This window comes from Molothrus ater, chromosome 1 (genome assembly GCF_012460135.2).
Source record: "Molothrus ater isolate BHLD 08-10-18 breed brown headed cowbird chromosome 1, BPBGC_Mater_1.1, whole genome shotgun sequence".
In the NCBI taxonomy this organism is placed as follows: Eukaryota; Metazoa; Chordata; class Aves; order Passeriformes; family Icteridae; genus Molothrus; species Molothrus ater.
The window spans coordinates 152,262,887-152,277,238 of record NC_050478.2 but is presented as its reverse complement, the minus strand read 5'-3'; the positions used below and the strand labels follow the sequence as shown (position 1 = coordinate 152,277,238).

At 50.0% G+C, this 14,352-nt stretch overlaps 4 protein-coding genes across 4 annotated transcripts; all 4 read left to right on the top strand.

The window, feature by feature from the left end:
- Positions 1-660: 660 nt before the first annotated feature.
- Positions 661-1,306, top strand: LOC118684119 (feather beta keratin-like). The gene is made up of 2 exons (XM_036378840.2): positions 661-785; positions 976-1,306. The coding sequence occupies exons 1-2, from the start codon at positions 661-663 to the stop codon at positions 1,304-1,306; spliced, it is 456 nt and encodes a 151-aa protein (XP_036234733.2).
- Positions 1,307-4,303: 2,997 nt separating this feature from the next.
- LOC118702022 (feather beta keratin-like) lies at positions 4,304-4,936 on the top strand. Its single transcript, XM_036407028.2, has 2 exons — positions 4,304-4,420; positions 4,601-4,936. Exons 1-2 carry the CDS (start codon positions 4,304-4,306, stop codon positions 4,934-4,936), a joined length of 453 nt encoding a protein of 150 aa, XP_036262921.2.
- Positions 4,937-7,570: 2,634 nt separating this feature from the next.
- LOC118701893 (feather beta keratin-like) lies at positions 7,571-8,206 on the top strand. The gene is made up of 2 exons (XM_036406860.2): positions 7,571-7,687; positions 7,871-8,206. Exons 1-2 carry the CDS (start codon positions 7,571-7,573, stop codon positions 8,204-8,206), a joined length of 453 nt encoding a protein of 150 aa, XP_036262753.2.
- A 3,229-nt stretch (positions 8,207-11,435) lies between these two features.
- LOC118701992 (feather beta keratin-like) lies at positions 11,436-11,744 on the top strand. The gene has a single exon (XM_036406989.1). It carries the CDS (start codon positions 11,436-11,438, stop codon positions 11,742-11,744), a length of 309 nt encoding a protein of 102 aa, XP_036262882.1.
- The last annotated feature ends 2,608 nt before the right edge of the window (positions 11,745-14,352 follow it).

Sequence of the window (14,352 nt, the reverse complement as noted above, 5' to 3'; positions counted from 1 at the left end):
CTCTAGAGAGTAACAAGGTCGACCATCTTTTTCTGAAAAGTGAAAGCCTGTAGTTCCTCCAACTGTTCCTCACATCTTCTTCTTATCCTTCACCAGGTTTCCTTTCCAGGTTTCACTCAGAGCCCAGCAATGGGACCCCACAGTGTGACCTTGTTGGATCCTGCTAAGACAAGTGCCACAGGAAGAATGAACAAAAGACATTGGACAGCAGAAGAGGGATCACAGGGATTGTTCTCCCATATCCAGCAGGAAAGGCCAGGCATATAGACAGGTTTAGAATGTTGGCAAAGGGACAGGGAGGGAGAGAATGGGATGGAAGGGGACACCCTTCATCTCCAATAGAGCTGCAAAGCCCAGATGAGCCTGACATGGGGAATGAGGACCCTCTCCACAAGACACACACAAACCACAGCACACCAGGGACATTGCGTGACTTCACTGTTGGCACCCCACTGTCCAAGGCTCACGTACACAGCCCTCCACAAAAAACGCCCTCATGCACCACCCTTGGTCACTAATACTTGCATTAAAAAACTGCCGCCAATGTCAGATGGACATAGAATTAAAAGTAGGACATGACACTGCAGAGCTGTGGGATGGAAAACACTCCCCACCTCATGACTCACCACTGTGAGCTAACCAGAAACTGTGGCCTGCAAAATGCCCCAAAGCCATGGGACAAGGCTGTCCCACCCCTCCAAAACCAGCATAAAAGCCAGCCCAGAGCTTCTCTGCCTCACACACTTCTCTTCAAGCCCTCTCCTCCTGCTCCTGCCAACAACAAGGTGAGCTTCAAGCCCTGACCCACCTGCTCCTGCACCCCTGGCCCCCTCTCTTCCAGCCTACTAAGCTCCAGCCTCAGCAGAACTCATGCCTCCCCACAGCCCCACAACAGCCTCCACACTCCATCACTCTCCTGCATCACTGCCCCTCGCATGCCCACAACCCTGTCTAAACTCATTCCTTCTCTTCCAGGCATCCTCCACACACCACAGCCATGGCCTGCTACAACCGCTGCAGTCCCTGCGGACCCACCCCGCTGGCCAACAGCTGCAACGAGCCCTGTGCCCTGCAATGCCAGGATTCCCGCGTCATCATCAACCCTTCCCCTGTGCTGGTCACCCTGCCAGGACCCATCATGACCTCCTTCCCCCAGAGCACCGCCGTCGGATCCACCTCCTCGGCTGCTCTGGGCACTGAGCTCAATGCCCAGGGACAGCCCATCTCTGGCGGATTTGGCTTTGGCCTTGGCTACGGCCTGGGAGGCCTGGGCTGCTCTGGCAGAAGGGGCGGCTACATCTGCTAAGGGCCCTCAGCACCACCCCTGACACCACCAGCTCTGGGCGCTGCCAACAGCTCCTGCAAGCAAAGCACCTTGGCTGATGGTCTCTCTACTTCCACCTCACCCTGGATCCCCTCAAGTTCTCTCCCTTGCCTTTGAAGTCTTATGCCTTAATAAAGTTTTCCTGCATCAAAGTCTCACATGTCTCCTCTTCTTATTGAATTTGAAAGCTCTCACACCCTCACCTATGGGGTGGATGGCAAAGGGGCACAACACCTTCCTAAACAAGTAGAACCCCAACAGTAACAACCAGGACTGCCACAGGAAGCCGGGTTGAATGATGATCATCCAGAACATGACAAAATCACATCTCCTGCCATAGCAAAGGCTTTGACAAAACAATGCTCTCCCTCTCATTGCTCTGGTCAAGTCTCTCCATGCAAGCAAATGCTTGAAAACATCTCCCATCACAACTCTCAAACCACACAAAACAATCACAATAACATCTACTCTCAGAGAAAGTCAGGAAGTGCTGCAAGGGTTTCCATCCCCTCTGCTCAAGGAAGGCTACCCAGAGAAGGATTTCCAGAACCATGGACACTTCAGGTTTTCATCTCTCTGGACAAATAAACTCCTGCACCTCTTCCACGCTGTGACCAACCTCACACTAAGAAAGGCTTGTCTGCTCAGCCCTTGGAATTCCATCTGTTTTTACTTGTGCCATTGCTGACTTTTCCTTCACATGTGTGGCACTGAGAAGAGATGTAATCCCTTGGCTTCATTCCCTGCCATCCGGGATTTACACACACTAGTAACAACCCCCATCCAATCTGGTTTCCTGGAAGACCCAGCTATTTAAGTTCTCTATGAAAAACCCTTTCAGCCCTTTAAATATTTTGGTAGACCTGAACTGACCTTGTTTCACTAAGTCTGTGGGCCTCCTCCACTGGGGAGCCCCAGAATTTCTCACACTGACTCATGTCATTTTTGAGGATGTTGAAAAGGGTTAGCCACAGGGATACAACTATTGAGCTACTTCATTTGGAATTCGACTCCAGCTTGACTTTACATCACAAGGCTCCAGGTCACATTATTTCAATATTATATAAATAGAGCAGTCCACATCACTGACCCTTTACACCACCTGTACATCCTTGCATGGTCTGGGATGATGAAGTAGGAGACACTGCAAAAGACATTGCTAAGAGGTGGAGGTAAACACCAGCCATGGCTCCCTCATCACCCACAGTAAAATTCTTTTTTTCTGTATGGAAAACAGAGGTAACTAAGACAGGATTTTGCCCTCCAAATTCAACTCTAACTACTCCTCATCTCCTTGCACGAGCTGAACTTGGAAATGCTTTATAGGGGAAAAATTGTCCCATCCTTGTCTGCAGGAACAAGATCCCTGGAAATCCATGGGAAGGTGGCAGGGAGTAAATGCACTGGAAGGGGCAGGACTACTGCGCAGCACAGCCACAAAGCCCAGAGCAGCCTGACAGGGCTGGAAAGAAATGGGGTCTCTCTCTCAAATGCAGCCACAAACCAAAACACACCTGCTGTCCCAAAACACACCTGTCCCATTGGTTGAACTCATTGTTGACATCCCAATTTTCAGAGGCATTTGGGTTTTTTTTTGGTTTCTCTGACATGCACCTTCCAAGCAAATCCTCCCAAACATCAACTCTTACTTTAAAGCTGCTGCCAAGGTCAGATGAACATGCTCACAAGAGCAGGACATGGAATTGTAGAGTTGCAGGAAGGAACACAGTCTCCAGCTCATGAGTCGTATCCCTGGCCAGGGGTCTATGTACAAATCACAAACAGGATGAGCCTGCTAGGAACTTGCCTTGAGCTGTTGTATTTTTCAGCACCAGTCTCATTACAGGGTTATGACAATGGGAAGATGCCATCAGCTCACATCCCAGGCAGCAGACAAAGAACGTCACAACTTACTTGAAAGGTTTTTTGACCAATCACACAAAGCAAAAGCATATTGACAGTAGTTCTATCCAACTACTATAAGCACGCATACCTTTGATTATACAATGCCTGCTTAATTCAAATACAATACCTGCTTGTAAGCCATAAGATACAATGCACAGAGCTCCATTATTAAGCTTAGAACTTCTTAATATCTCGCTAGATATACTTTTCTGCAGCTTCGGGTGTTATTCTAGACAAGTGTTAATAGACAGACCATTGCTCTAGTTTTACTAACTTTTCTATTTCTTAAATAATTTATCGCTTTCCCAAAGCCCACTGATTTTGTGGATTCCCACAACTTGTCAGGCTGGGCTTGGAAAAACTGAGGTCATGATTTTCAGCCAGGGAGGGTGAGAGAATAAAATGGTCAATACTTGTGTTCTGAAAATTCAATGTACTCAGGTAATTCAAGAGGTCCTCAAGCCGTAATCTTATCCTTCACCAGTTTTCCTGTCTAGGATTCACTCAGAGCCCAGCAATGGGACCCCACAGTTTGACCTCATTGAGCCCAGTTCAGACGAGGGCTACAGATGAACAACACAAGACACGGGACAGCAGGGGAGGTGCCACAGGGATGGCTCTCCTATATCCAGCAGGAATGGCCTGGCATATAGACAGGTTTGGAATGTTGGCAACGAGACAGGATGGGAGAGAATGACATGGAAGGGGACACCCATCACCCCCAGAAGAGCTGCAAAGCCCAGATGAGCCTGATGTGACTGTGAGGGAATGAGTGCCCTCTCCACAAGACACCCGCAAACCACAGTACACCAGGAACATTGGGTGACTTCACTTGTGACACCCCACTGTGCAAAAGTATGGTCACATCCACAGCCCGCCACAAAAAACATCTTCATCAACAGACCTTGGTCTCTAATGCCTGCATTTAAAAGCAGCCAAGAACATCACACCGCAACAAGGTCAGATGAACATGGACTCAAAAGTAGAACATGACACTGCAGAGTTGTGGGATGGAAAACACTCCCCACCTCAGGACTCACCACTCTGAGTAAACCAGGAACTGTGGCCTGCAAAATGCCCCAAGGCCATGGGACAAGGCTGTCCCACCCCTCCAGGACCAGCATAAAAGCCGGCCCAGAGCCTCTCTCCCTCACACACTTCTCCTCAAGCCTTCTCCTCCTGCTCCTGCAGACAACAAGGTGAGTCTCAAGCCAGCACCCTCCTGCTCCTGCACCCCTGGCCCCTCTATTCCAGCCTGCTCAGCTCCAGCCTCAGCAGAGCTCACGCCTCCCCACAGCCCCCACACTCTCTTGCCCTTCTCAAACTTCACACCTCAAACTCCCCCAAACCTGCCCTTCCTCACCCCTCTCTCTTCCAGGCATCCTCCACACCACAAAAATGGCCTGCTACAACCGCTGCAGTCCCTGTGGACCCACCCCGCTGGCCAACAGCTGCAACGAGCCCTGTGCCCTGCAATGCCAGGATTCCCGCGTCATCATCAACCCTTCCCCTGTGCTGGTCACCATGCCAGGACCCATCATGACCTCCTTCCCCCAGAACACCGCCGTCGGATCCACCTCCTCGGCTGCTCTGGGCACTGAGCTCAATGCCCAGGGACAGCCCATCTCTGGCGGATTTGGCTTTGGCCTTGGCTACGGCCTGGGAGGCCTGGGCTGCTATGGCAGAAGGGGCGGCTACATCTGCTAAGGGCCCTCAGCACCACCCCTGACACCTCCAGCTCTGGCCTCTGCCAACAGCTCCTGGAAGCAAAGCACCTCGGCTGATGGTCTCTCTACTTGCACCTCATACCTGATACCTTCAGCTTCTTCTTTCCCATCATTCTTTCACTTCAATAAAGTTTTCTTGCACCACAACCTGAGTTGCTTCCTCTTCTTTTTGCATTCCAATGGCCTCACATCCCCACCCTGTGCCATGCCAGCACTCAGCCTTTGTGTTGGATGGAAAGGGAGCAAAGAACATTTCTTAGCAAATATGTGCCCACATGGAACAACCAATGCTGACATGGGAAACAGGGGAGAAGGGCAAAGTTTCCAGAACATGACACAAAGCCATCACCTCATCTACCAAAGGCTTTGACACAACAATTCTCTGCTGGGCACTGCTCTACCAAAAATCACACTAGGCCAGCATACACTTGAAAAATTCTCTTCCCAGCAGCACTCTGGAGTCCTCCCTGTGAACAGAGGAATAACATCATGCATTTGGGCAGGAACTCCACAGTTCAAATGCTTCCATCCCCATTACTTAAGCAGGGCCAGCAGGAGCAGTATTTCCAGGATTATGTCCAGTTCAGTTTTGGACCTCCAAGAAGAGGGACCCCACTGCCTCTTACACTCTGAGACCATCCACACACACTGAAAAATTCTTGCTTCCCTGGCCTATGGAATTCCATCTAATTTCAATGGTGCATGTGCCTTCTATTCCTTCATGTGTGCAGTGCTGAGAACAGCTGGGCTCCCACACAGTGGTGACACCACCCTGCCCAGCCTTGTCTTCTGAGAGGCCCAGCTCGCTCAGTCTCTCCACTAGCAAGGATCCACCAGGCCCTTGTGTATCTGCTGGCCCTCAACTGCTCTTTGTCCACTAACCCCTTGTGCTTCTTCCATGTGGAGGCCAGAACTCTCTGCACCACTGCACAGTACGGATCTCACCAGTGCTCAAAAGAGAGGAAGGGCCACTATTCCTGACTTCATGGCAACAAGTTTCTGAAATCTGTCTTGGAAACAGGTGACACCCCTCTGATGGAATTCCCCATCGCAACCTGCTGTTCACTCTGTCCTCAATCAGCACCACAGGGTCCTACTCACAAAAGCCACTTTTCAGAATCTCTGCCCACAGCATGAGTCAGGGTCAAGTGCAATTCCTGTCCAGATGCAGAACTTCTCATTTCTCTTGCCTATACTTTGGGAGATGCCTTTAACCCTCAGTCTTGAGGCCCCTCTGAGTCGTTGAACAGCCAAGAGAAGCTTCAGACCCTCCATCATTTGCCAACATGCTGAGAAGGCAACTCCCCCACTGCTGACAAGGAATGGAAAAGTCCAGGCACTCACACCTGGCACAGATGCAAAGCCCAGACCAGCCTGACTGACCTGGGAGAGTTTGGGGCCCCACTGAATAACACACCCACATACCCAATACCATGAGTTCTACGGGCTGACTTCACTCATGACACCCCACCTCTCCAAATCTTGGCCACGTCTTCAGTCCTCATTGACACACACCATCAACACCAGACTTTCGTTTCAAGCACTCACACTTTAAAGGAGGAATGACCATGATGGAAGGGGAAGCTCCTCATGCACAGCACAGCTGCAAAGCCCACACCAGCCTGACACGTCTACAGTCAGGAATGGGTCCCCTCTTCATAACGTACCCAGAAATTAAAGGACAAAAGTGCCATAAAATTACCTCACTGATGACATCCATAATTTTCTTGAGCTTTTGGTATATATTTTGGTTCCTCTGACACACATCTTCCAAGCAAACCATCCCAAATATCCACACACTTAAAACCTGACACCAAGCTCAAATGGACACGGCTTCAAGAGCAGGACATGACACTGAAGGATTGTGGGAAGCAAAACATTCCCCACATCAACGCTAAAAAGTCCAAGACAGACAAAAACGATGTTACAATTTCCATTCAAGGACCTCTAGAGAGGAATAAGTTCAACCCTTGCCATTTAAAAATAAATGTCCACAGTTCCTTTAACTGCTCCTCAAGTCTACTTTTCCTGCACCAGTTCTCCTTTCTAGGTTTCACTCAGAGCCCAGCAATGGGACCCCACAGTGTGACCATGCTGGGCTCAGTTGAGATGAGTGCTACAGATGAACCAACACAAGACACTGGGCAGCAGGTGAGGTGCCACAGGGATTGTCTTGCTATACCCAGCAGGAAAGGCTTGGCAGATAGAAAGGTTTAGAATGTTAGAAATGGGACAGGGAGGGAGAGAATGTGATTGAAGAGGACACATGTCACCCCCAGAAGAGCTGCAAAGCCCAGATGAGCCTGACGTGGCAGTGGGGCAATGAGGAGCCTCTCCACAAGACACTGACAAACCACAGCACACCAGGTCGAGGGGGTGACTTTACTGTTAAAACCTCAATGGCCTAAGCTTTGGTCACATCTACATCCCTCTACAAAAAAAACATCATCATCAAACTCCTTTGGTCTCTAATACTTGCATGTTAAAGCTGCTGACAAGGACAGATGGACACAGACTCAAAAGCAGAAAATGACACAGCAGAGTCGTGGGATGAAAAACACTCCCTACCTCAGGACTCACCACGCTGAGACAAGCAGGAACTGTGGCCTGCAAAATGCCCCAAGGCCATGGGACAAGGCGATCCCACCCTTCCAGAACCAGCATAAAAGCCAGCCCAGAGCCTCTCTTCCTCACACACTTCTCCTCAAGCCTTCTCCTCCTGCTCCTGCAGACTACAAGGTGAGTCTCAAGCCAGCACCCTCCTGCTCCTTCATCCCTGGCCCCCTCTCTTCCAGCCTACTAAGCTCCAGCCTCAGCAGCCCTCACGCCTCCCTACAGCCCCCACACTCTCTTGCCCTTCTCAAACTTCACACCTCAAACTCCCCCAAACCCCTGCCCTTCCTCACCCCTCTCTCTTCCAGGCACCCTCCACACCACAAAAATGGCCTGCTACAACCGCTGCAGTCCCTGCGGACCCACCCCGCTGGCCAACAGCTGCAACGAGCCCTGTGCCCTGCAATGCCAGGATTCCCGCGTCATCATCAACCCTTCCCCTGTGCTGGTCACCCTGCCAGGACCCATCATGACCTCCTTCCCCCAGAACACCGCCGTCGGATCCACCTCCTCGGCTGCTCTGGGCACTGAGCTCAATGCCCAGGGACAGCCCATCTCTGGCGGATTTGGCTTTGGCCTTGGCTACGGCCTGGGAGGCCTGGGCTGCTATGGCAGAAGGGGCGGCTACATCTGCTAAGGGCCCTCAGCACCACCCCTGACACCACCAGCTCTGGGCGCTGCCAACAGCTCCTGCAAACAAAGCACCTTGGCTGATGGTCTCTCTACTTCCACCTCACTCTGGATCCCTTCAAGTTCTCTCCCTTGCCTTTGAAGTCTTATGCCTCAATAAAGTTTTCCTGCATCAAAGTCTCACGGCTCCTCTTCTTATTGAATTTGAAAGCTCTCACACCCTCACCATTGGAGCCGGATGGCAAAGGGGCACAACACCTTCCTAAACAAGAAGAACCCCAACAGTAACAACCAGGACGGCCACAGGAAGCCGGGTTGAATGATGATCATCCAGAACATGACAAAATCACATCTCCTGCCATACCAAAGGTTTTGACACAACAATGCTCTCCTGCTCATTCCTCTGGTTAAGTCTCTCCATGCAAGCATATGCTTGACAACATCTCCTCCCATCACAACTCTCAAACCACACAAACAATCACAATATCATCCACCCTCAGAGAAACTCAGGAAGTGCTGCATGGGCTTCCATCTTCTCTCCTCAAGGAAGGATACCCAGAGAAGGATTTCCAGAACTATGGAGGACACTTCAGGTTTTCATCTCCCTGCACAGAGAGATGCCTACACCTCTTCCTCTCTCTGACCACTCTCACAATAAAAAAGGCTTCTCTGCTCTGCCCATGGAATTCCATCTCTTTTCACTTGTGCCCTTGCTGACTTGTAACAACCCCACATCCAGCTTGGTTTCCTACAAGTTCCAGCTCTCTGAGTCCTCTCTGAAAAATCTTTCACCCATTCAATATCTTGGTAGTCCTGAACTGGCCTTGTTTCACTAAGTCTCTGAGCCTCCTCCCCTCAGGACACATGACCTGCTTACACCGACTCACATTGATTTTGAGGTAGTTGAACAGTTTTGGACTCAAGGAAATTACTCTTGAGCTGCTTCATTTGAAGTTTGACTCCAGCTTCACTTTGGATCACAAAGCCCCAAGTCATGTTGTTTCAATATTATATAAATAGAGCAGTCCACCTCACTCACCCTTCACACCACCTGTACATCCTTGCATAGTCTGCAATGATGCAGAAGGTGACACTGCCAAGACATTGCTACGAGGTGGAGATAAACACCAGCCATGGCTCCCTCATCATCCACAGGAAGATTCTTTTTTTCTGTATGTAACTCAGAGGTCACTAAGACATAATTTTGCCCTCCAAATTCAACTCTAACTACACCTCATCTCCTTGCATGAGCTGAACTTGGAAATGCTTTATAGGGGAAAAATTGTCCCATCCTTGTCTGCAGGAACAAGATCCCTGGAAATCCATGGGAAGGTGGCAGGGAGTAAATGCACTGGAAGGGGCAGGACTACTGCGCAGCACAGCCACAAAGCCCAGAGCAGCCTGACAGGGCTGGAAAGAAATGGGGTCTCTCTCTCAAATGCAGCCACAAACCAAAACACACCTGCTGTCCCATTGGTTGAACTCATTGTTGACATCCCAATTTTCAGAGGCATTTGGGGTTTATTCTGGTTTCTCTGACATGCACCTTCCAAGCAAATCCTCCCAAACATCAACTCTTACTTTAAAGCTGCTGCCAAGGTCAGATGGACATGCTCACAAGAGCAGGACATGGAATTGTAGAGTTGCAGGAAGGAACAAAGTCTCCCGCTCATGAGTCGTATCGCTGGCCAGGGGTCTATGTACAAATCACAAACAGGATGAGCCTGCTAGGAACTTGCCTTGAGCTGTTGTATTTTTCAGCACCAGTCTCATTACAGGGTTATGACAATGGGAAGATGCCATCAGCTCACATCCCAGGCAGCAGACAAAGAACGTCACAACTTACTTGAAAGGTTTTTTGACCAATCACACAAAGCAAAAGCATATTGACAGTAGATCTATCCAACTACTATAAGCACACATACCTTCGGTTAAAACAGTGCCTGCTTAATTCAAATACAATACCTGCTTGTAAGCCATAAGATACAATGCACAGAGCTCCATTATTAAGCTTAGAACTTCTTAATATCTCGCTAGATATACTTTTCTGCAGCTTCGGGTGTTATTCTAGACAAGTGTTAATAGACAGACCATTGCTCTAGTTTTACTAACTTTTCTATTTCTTAAATAATTTATTGCTTTCCCAAAGCCGACTGATTTTGTGGATTCCCACAACTCGTCAGGCTGGGCTTGGAAAAACTGAGGTCATGATTTTCAGCCAGGGAGGGTGAGAGAATAAAATGGTCAATACTTGTGTTCTAAAAATTCAATGTACTCAGGTAATTCAAGAGGTCCTCAAGCCGTAATCTTATCCTTCACCAGTTTTCCTGTCTAGGATTCACGCAGAGCCCAGCAATGGGACCCCACAGTTTGACCTCATTGAGCCCAGTTCAGACGAGGGCTACAGATGAACAACACAAGACACTGGACAGCAGGGGAGGTGCCACAGGGATTGCTCTCCTATATCCAGCAGGAAAGGTCTGGCATAGAGACAGGTTTGGAATGTTGGGAACGAGACAGGATGGGAGAGAATGACATGGAAGGGGACACCCATCACCCCCAGAAGAGCTGCAAAGCCCAGATGAGCCTGATGTGGCTGTGAGGGAATGAGTGCCCTCTCCACAAGACACCCGCAAACCACAGTACACTAGGAACATTGGGTGACTTCACTCGTGACACCCCACTGTGCAAAAGTATGGTCACATCCACAGCCCGCCACAAAAAACATCTTCATCAACAGACCTTGGTCTCTAATGCCTGCATTTAAAAGCAGCCAAGAACATCACACCGCAACAAGGTCAGATGAACATGGACTCAAAAGCAGACCATGACACTGCAGAGTTGTGGGATGGAAAACACTCCCCACATCAGGACTCACCACTCTGAGTAAACCAGGAACTGTGGCCTGCAAAATGCCCCAAGGCCATGGGACAAGGCTGTCCCACCCCTCCAGAACCAGCATAAAAGCCAGCCCAGAGCCTCTCTCCCTCACACACTTCTCCTCAAGCCTTCTCTTCCTGCTCCTGCAGACAACAAGGTGAGTCTCAAGCCAGCACCCTCCTGCTCCTGTACCCCTGAACCCTCTCTTCCAGCCTGCTCAGCTCCAGCCTCAGCAGCCCTCACGCATCTCCACAGCCCCCACACTCTCTTGCCCTTCTCAAACTTCACACCTCAAACTCCCCCAAACCTGCCCTTCCTCACCCCTCTCTCTTCCAGGCATCCTCCACACCACAAAAATGGCCTGCAACAACATCTGCAGTCCCTGCGGACCCACCCCGCTGGCCAACAGCTGCAACGAGCCCTGTGCCCTGCAATGCCAGGATTCCCGCGTCATCATCAACCCTTCCCCTGTGCTGGTCACCCTGCCAGGACCCATCATGACCTCCTTCCCCCAGAACACCGCCGTCGGATCCACCTCCTCGGCTGCTCTGGGCACTGAGCTCAATGCCCAGGGACAGCCCATCTCTGGTGGATTTGGCTTTGGCCTTGGCTACGGCCTGGGAGGCCTGGGCTGCTCTGGCAGAAGGGGCGGCTACATCTGCTAAGGGCCCTCAGCACCACCCCTGACACCACCAGCTCTGGCCTCTGCCAACAGCTCCTGCAAGCAAAGCACCTCGCCTGATGGTCTCTCTACTTCTACCTCATACCTGATACATTCAGCTTCTTCTTTCCCATCATTCTTTCACTTCAATAAAGTTTTCTTGCACCACAACCTGAGTTGCTTCCTCTTCTTTTTGCATTCCAATGGCCTCACATCCTCACCCTGTGCCATGCCAGCACTCAGCCTTTGTGTTGGATGGAAAGGGAGCAAAGAACATTTCTTACCAAATATGTCCCCACATGGAACAACCAATGCTGACATGGGAAACAGGGGAGAAGGGCGAAGTTTCCAGAACATGACACAAAGCCATCACCTCATCTACCAAAGGCTTTGACACAACAATTCTCTGCTGGGCACTGCTCTACCAAAAATCACACTAGGCCAGCATACACTTGAAAAATTCTCTTCCCAGCAGCACTCTGGAGTCCTCCCTGTGAACAGAGCAATAACATCATGCACTTGGGCAGGAACTCCACAGTTCAAATGCTTCCATCCCCATTACTTAAGCAGGCCCAGCAGGAGCAGTATTTCCAGGATTATGTCCAGTTCAGTTTTGGACCTCAAGAAGAGGGACCCCACTGCCTCTTACACTCTGAGACCATCCACACACACTGAAAAATTCTTGCTTCCCTGGCCTATGGAATTCCATCTAATTTCAATGGTGCGTGTGCCTTCTATTCCTTCATGTGTGCAGTGCTGAGAACAGCTGGGTTCCCACACAGTGGTGACACCACCCTGCCCAGCCTTGTCTTCTGAGAGGCCCAGCTCGCTCAGTCTCTCCACTAGCAAGGATCCACCAGGCCCTTGTGTATCTGCTGGCCCTCAACTGCTCTTTGTCCACTAACCCCTTGTGCTTCTTCCATGTGGAGGCCAGAACTCTCTGCACCACTGCACAGTACGGATCTCACCAGTGCTCAAAAGAGAGGAAGGGCCACTATTCCTGACTTCATGGCAACAAGTTTCTGAAATCTGTCTTGGAAACAGGTGACACCCCACTGATGGAATTCCCCATCGCAACCTGCTGTTCACTCTGTCCTCAATCAGCACCACAGGCTCCTACTCACAAAAGCCACTTTTCAGAATCTCTGCCCACAGCATGAGTCAGGGTCAAGTGCAATTCCTGTCCAGATGCAGAACTTCTCATTTCTCTTGCCTAAACTTTGGGAGATGCCTTTAACCCTCAGTCTTGAGGCCCCTCTGAGTCATTGAACAGCCAAGAGAAGCCTCAGACCCTCCATCATTTGCCAACACGCTGAGGAGGCAACTCTCCCACTGCTGACAAGGAATGGAAAAGTCCAGGCACTCACACCTGGCACAGATGCAAAGCCCAGACTAGCCTGACTGACCTGGGAGAGTTTGGGGCCCCACTGAATAACACACCCACATACCCAATACCATGAGTTCTACGGGCTGACTTCACTCATGACACCCCACCTCTCCAAATCTTGGCCACGTCTTCAGTCCTCATTGACACACACCATCAACACCAGACTTTCGTTTCAAGCACTCACACTTTAAAGGAGGAATGACCATGATGGAAGGGGCAGCTCCTCATGCACAGCACAGCTGCAAAGCCCACACCAGCCTGACACGCCTACAGTCAGGAAAGGGTCCCCACTTCATAACGTACCCAGAAATTAAAGGACAAAAGTGCCATAAAATTACCTCACTGATGACATCCATGATTTTCTTGAGCTTTTGTTGTATATTTTGGTTCCTCTGACACACATCTTCCAAGCAAACCATCCCAAATATCCACACACTTAAAACCTGACACCAAGCTCAAATGGACACGGCCTCAAGAGCAGGACATGACACTGAAGGATTGTGGGAAGCAAAACATTCCCCACATCAACGCTAAAAAGTCCAAGACAGACAAAAACGATGTTACAATTTCCATTCAAGGACCTCTAGAGAGGAATAAGTTCAACCCTTGTCATTTAAAAATAAATGTCCACAGTTCCTTTAACTGCTCCTCAAGTCTACTTTTCCTGCACCAGTTTTCCTTTCTAGGTTTCGCTCAGAGCCCAGCAGCGGGACCCCACAGTGTGACCATGCTGGGCTCAGTTGAGATGAGTGCTACAGATGAATCAACACAAGACACTGGGCAGCAGGTGAGGTGTCACAGGGATTGTTTTGCTATACCCAGCAGGAAAGGCTTGGCAGATAGAAAGGTTTAGAATGTTAGCAATGGGACCGGGAGGGAAAGAATGTGATTGAAGAGGACACATGTCACCCCCAGAAGAGCTGCAAAGCCCAGATGAGCCTGACGTGGCAGTGGGGCAATGAGGAGCCTCTCCACAAGACACTGACAAACCACAGCACACCAGGTCCAGGAGGTGACTTTACTGTTAACACCCGAATATCCTAAGCTTTTGTCACATCTACATCCCTCTACAAAAAAACATCATCATCAAAATCCTTTGGTCTCTAATACTTGCATGTTAAAGCTGCTGACAAGGACAGATGGACACGGACTCAAAAGCAGAAAATGACACAGCAGAGTCGTGGGATGCAAAACTCTCCCCACCTCAGGACTCACCACTCTGAGC

Excerpts from the sequence above, each read along its gene's own strand:
- LOC118684119 (XM_036378840.2), top strand. The coding sequence starts at position 661 with ATGCCCCAAAGCCATGGGACAAGGCTGTCCCACCCCTCCAAAACCAGC. Across the intron at positions 786-975 it reads CTGCTCCTGCCAACAACAAG|GCATCCTCCACACACCACAG; the intron begins GTGAGCTTCAAG and ends CTTCTCTTCCAG.
- LOC118702022 (XM_036407028.2), top strand. The coding sequence starts at position 4,304 with ATGCCCCAAGGCCATGGGACAAGGCTGTCCCACCCCTCCAGGACCAGC. Across the intron at positions 4,421-4,600 it reads TTCTCCTCCTGCTCCTGCAG|CTTCCAGGCATCCTCCACAC; the intron begins ACAACAAGGTGA and ends TCACCCCTCTCT.
- LOC118701893 (XM_036406860.2), top strand. The coding sequence starts at position 7,571 with ATGCCCCAAGGCCATGGGACAAGGCGATCCCACCCTTCCAGAACCAGC. Across the intron at positions 7,688-7,870 it reads TTCTCCTCCTGCTCCTGCAG|CTTCCAGGCACCCTCCACAC; the intron begins ACTACAAGGTGA and ends TCACCCCTCTCT.
- LOC118701992 (XM_036406989.1), top strand. The coding sequence starts at position 11,436 with ATGGCCTGCAACAACATCTGCAGTCCCTGCGGACCCACCCCGCTGGCC.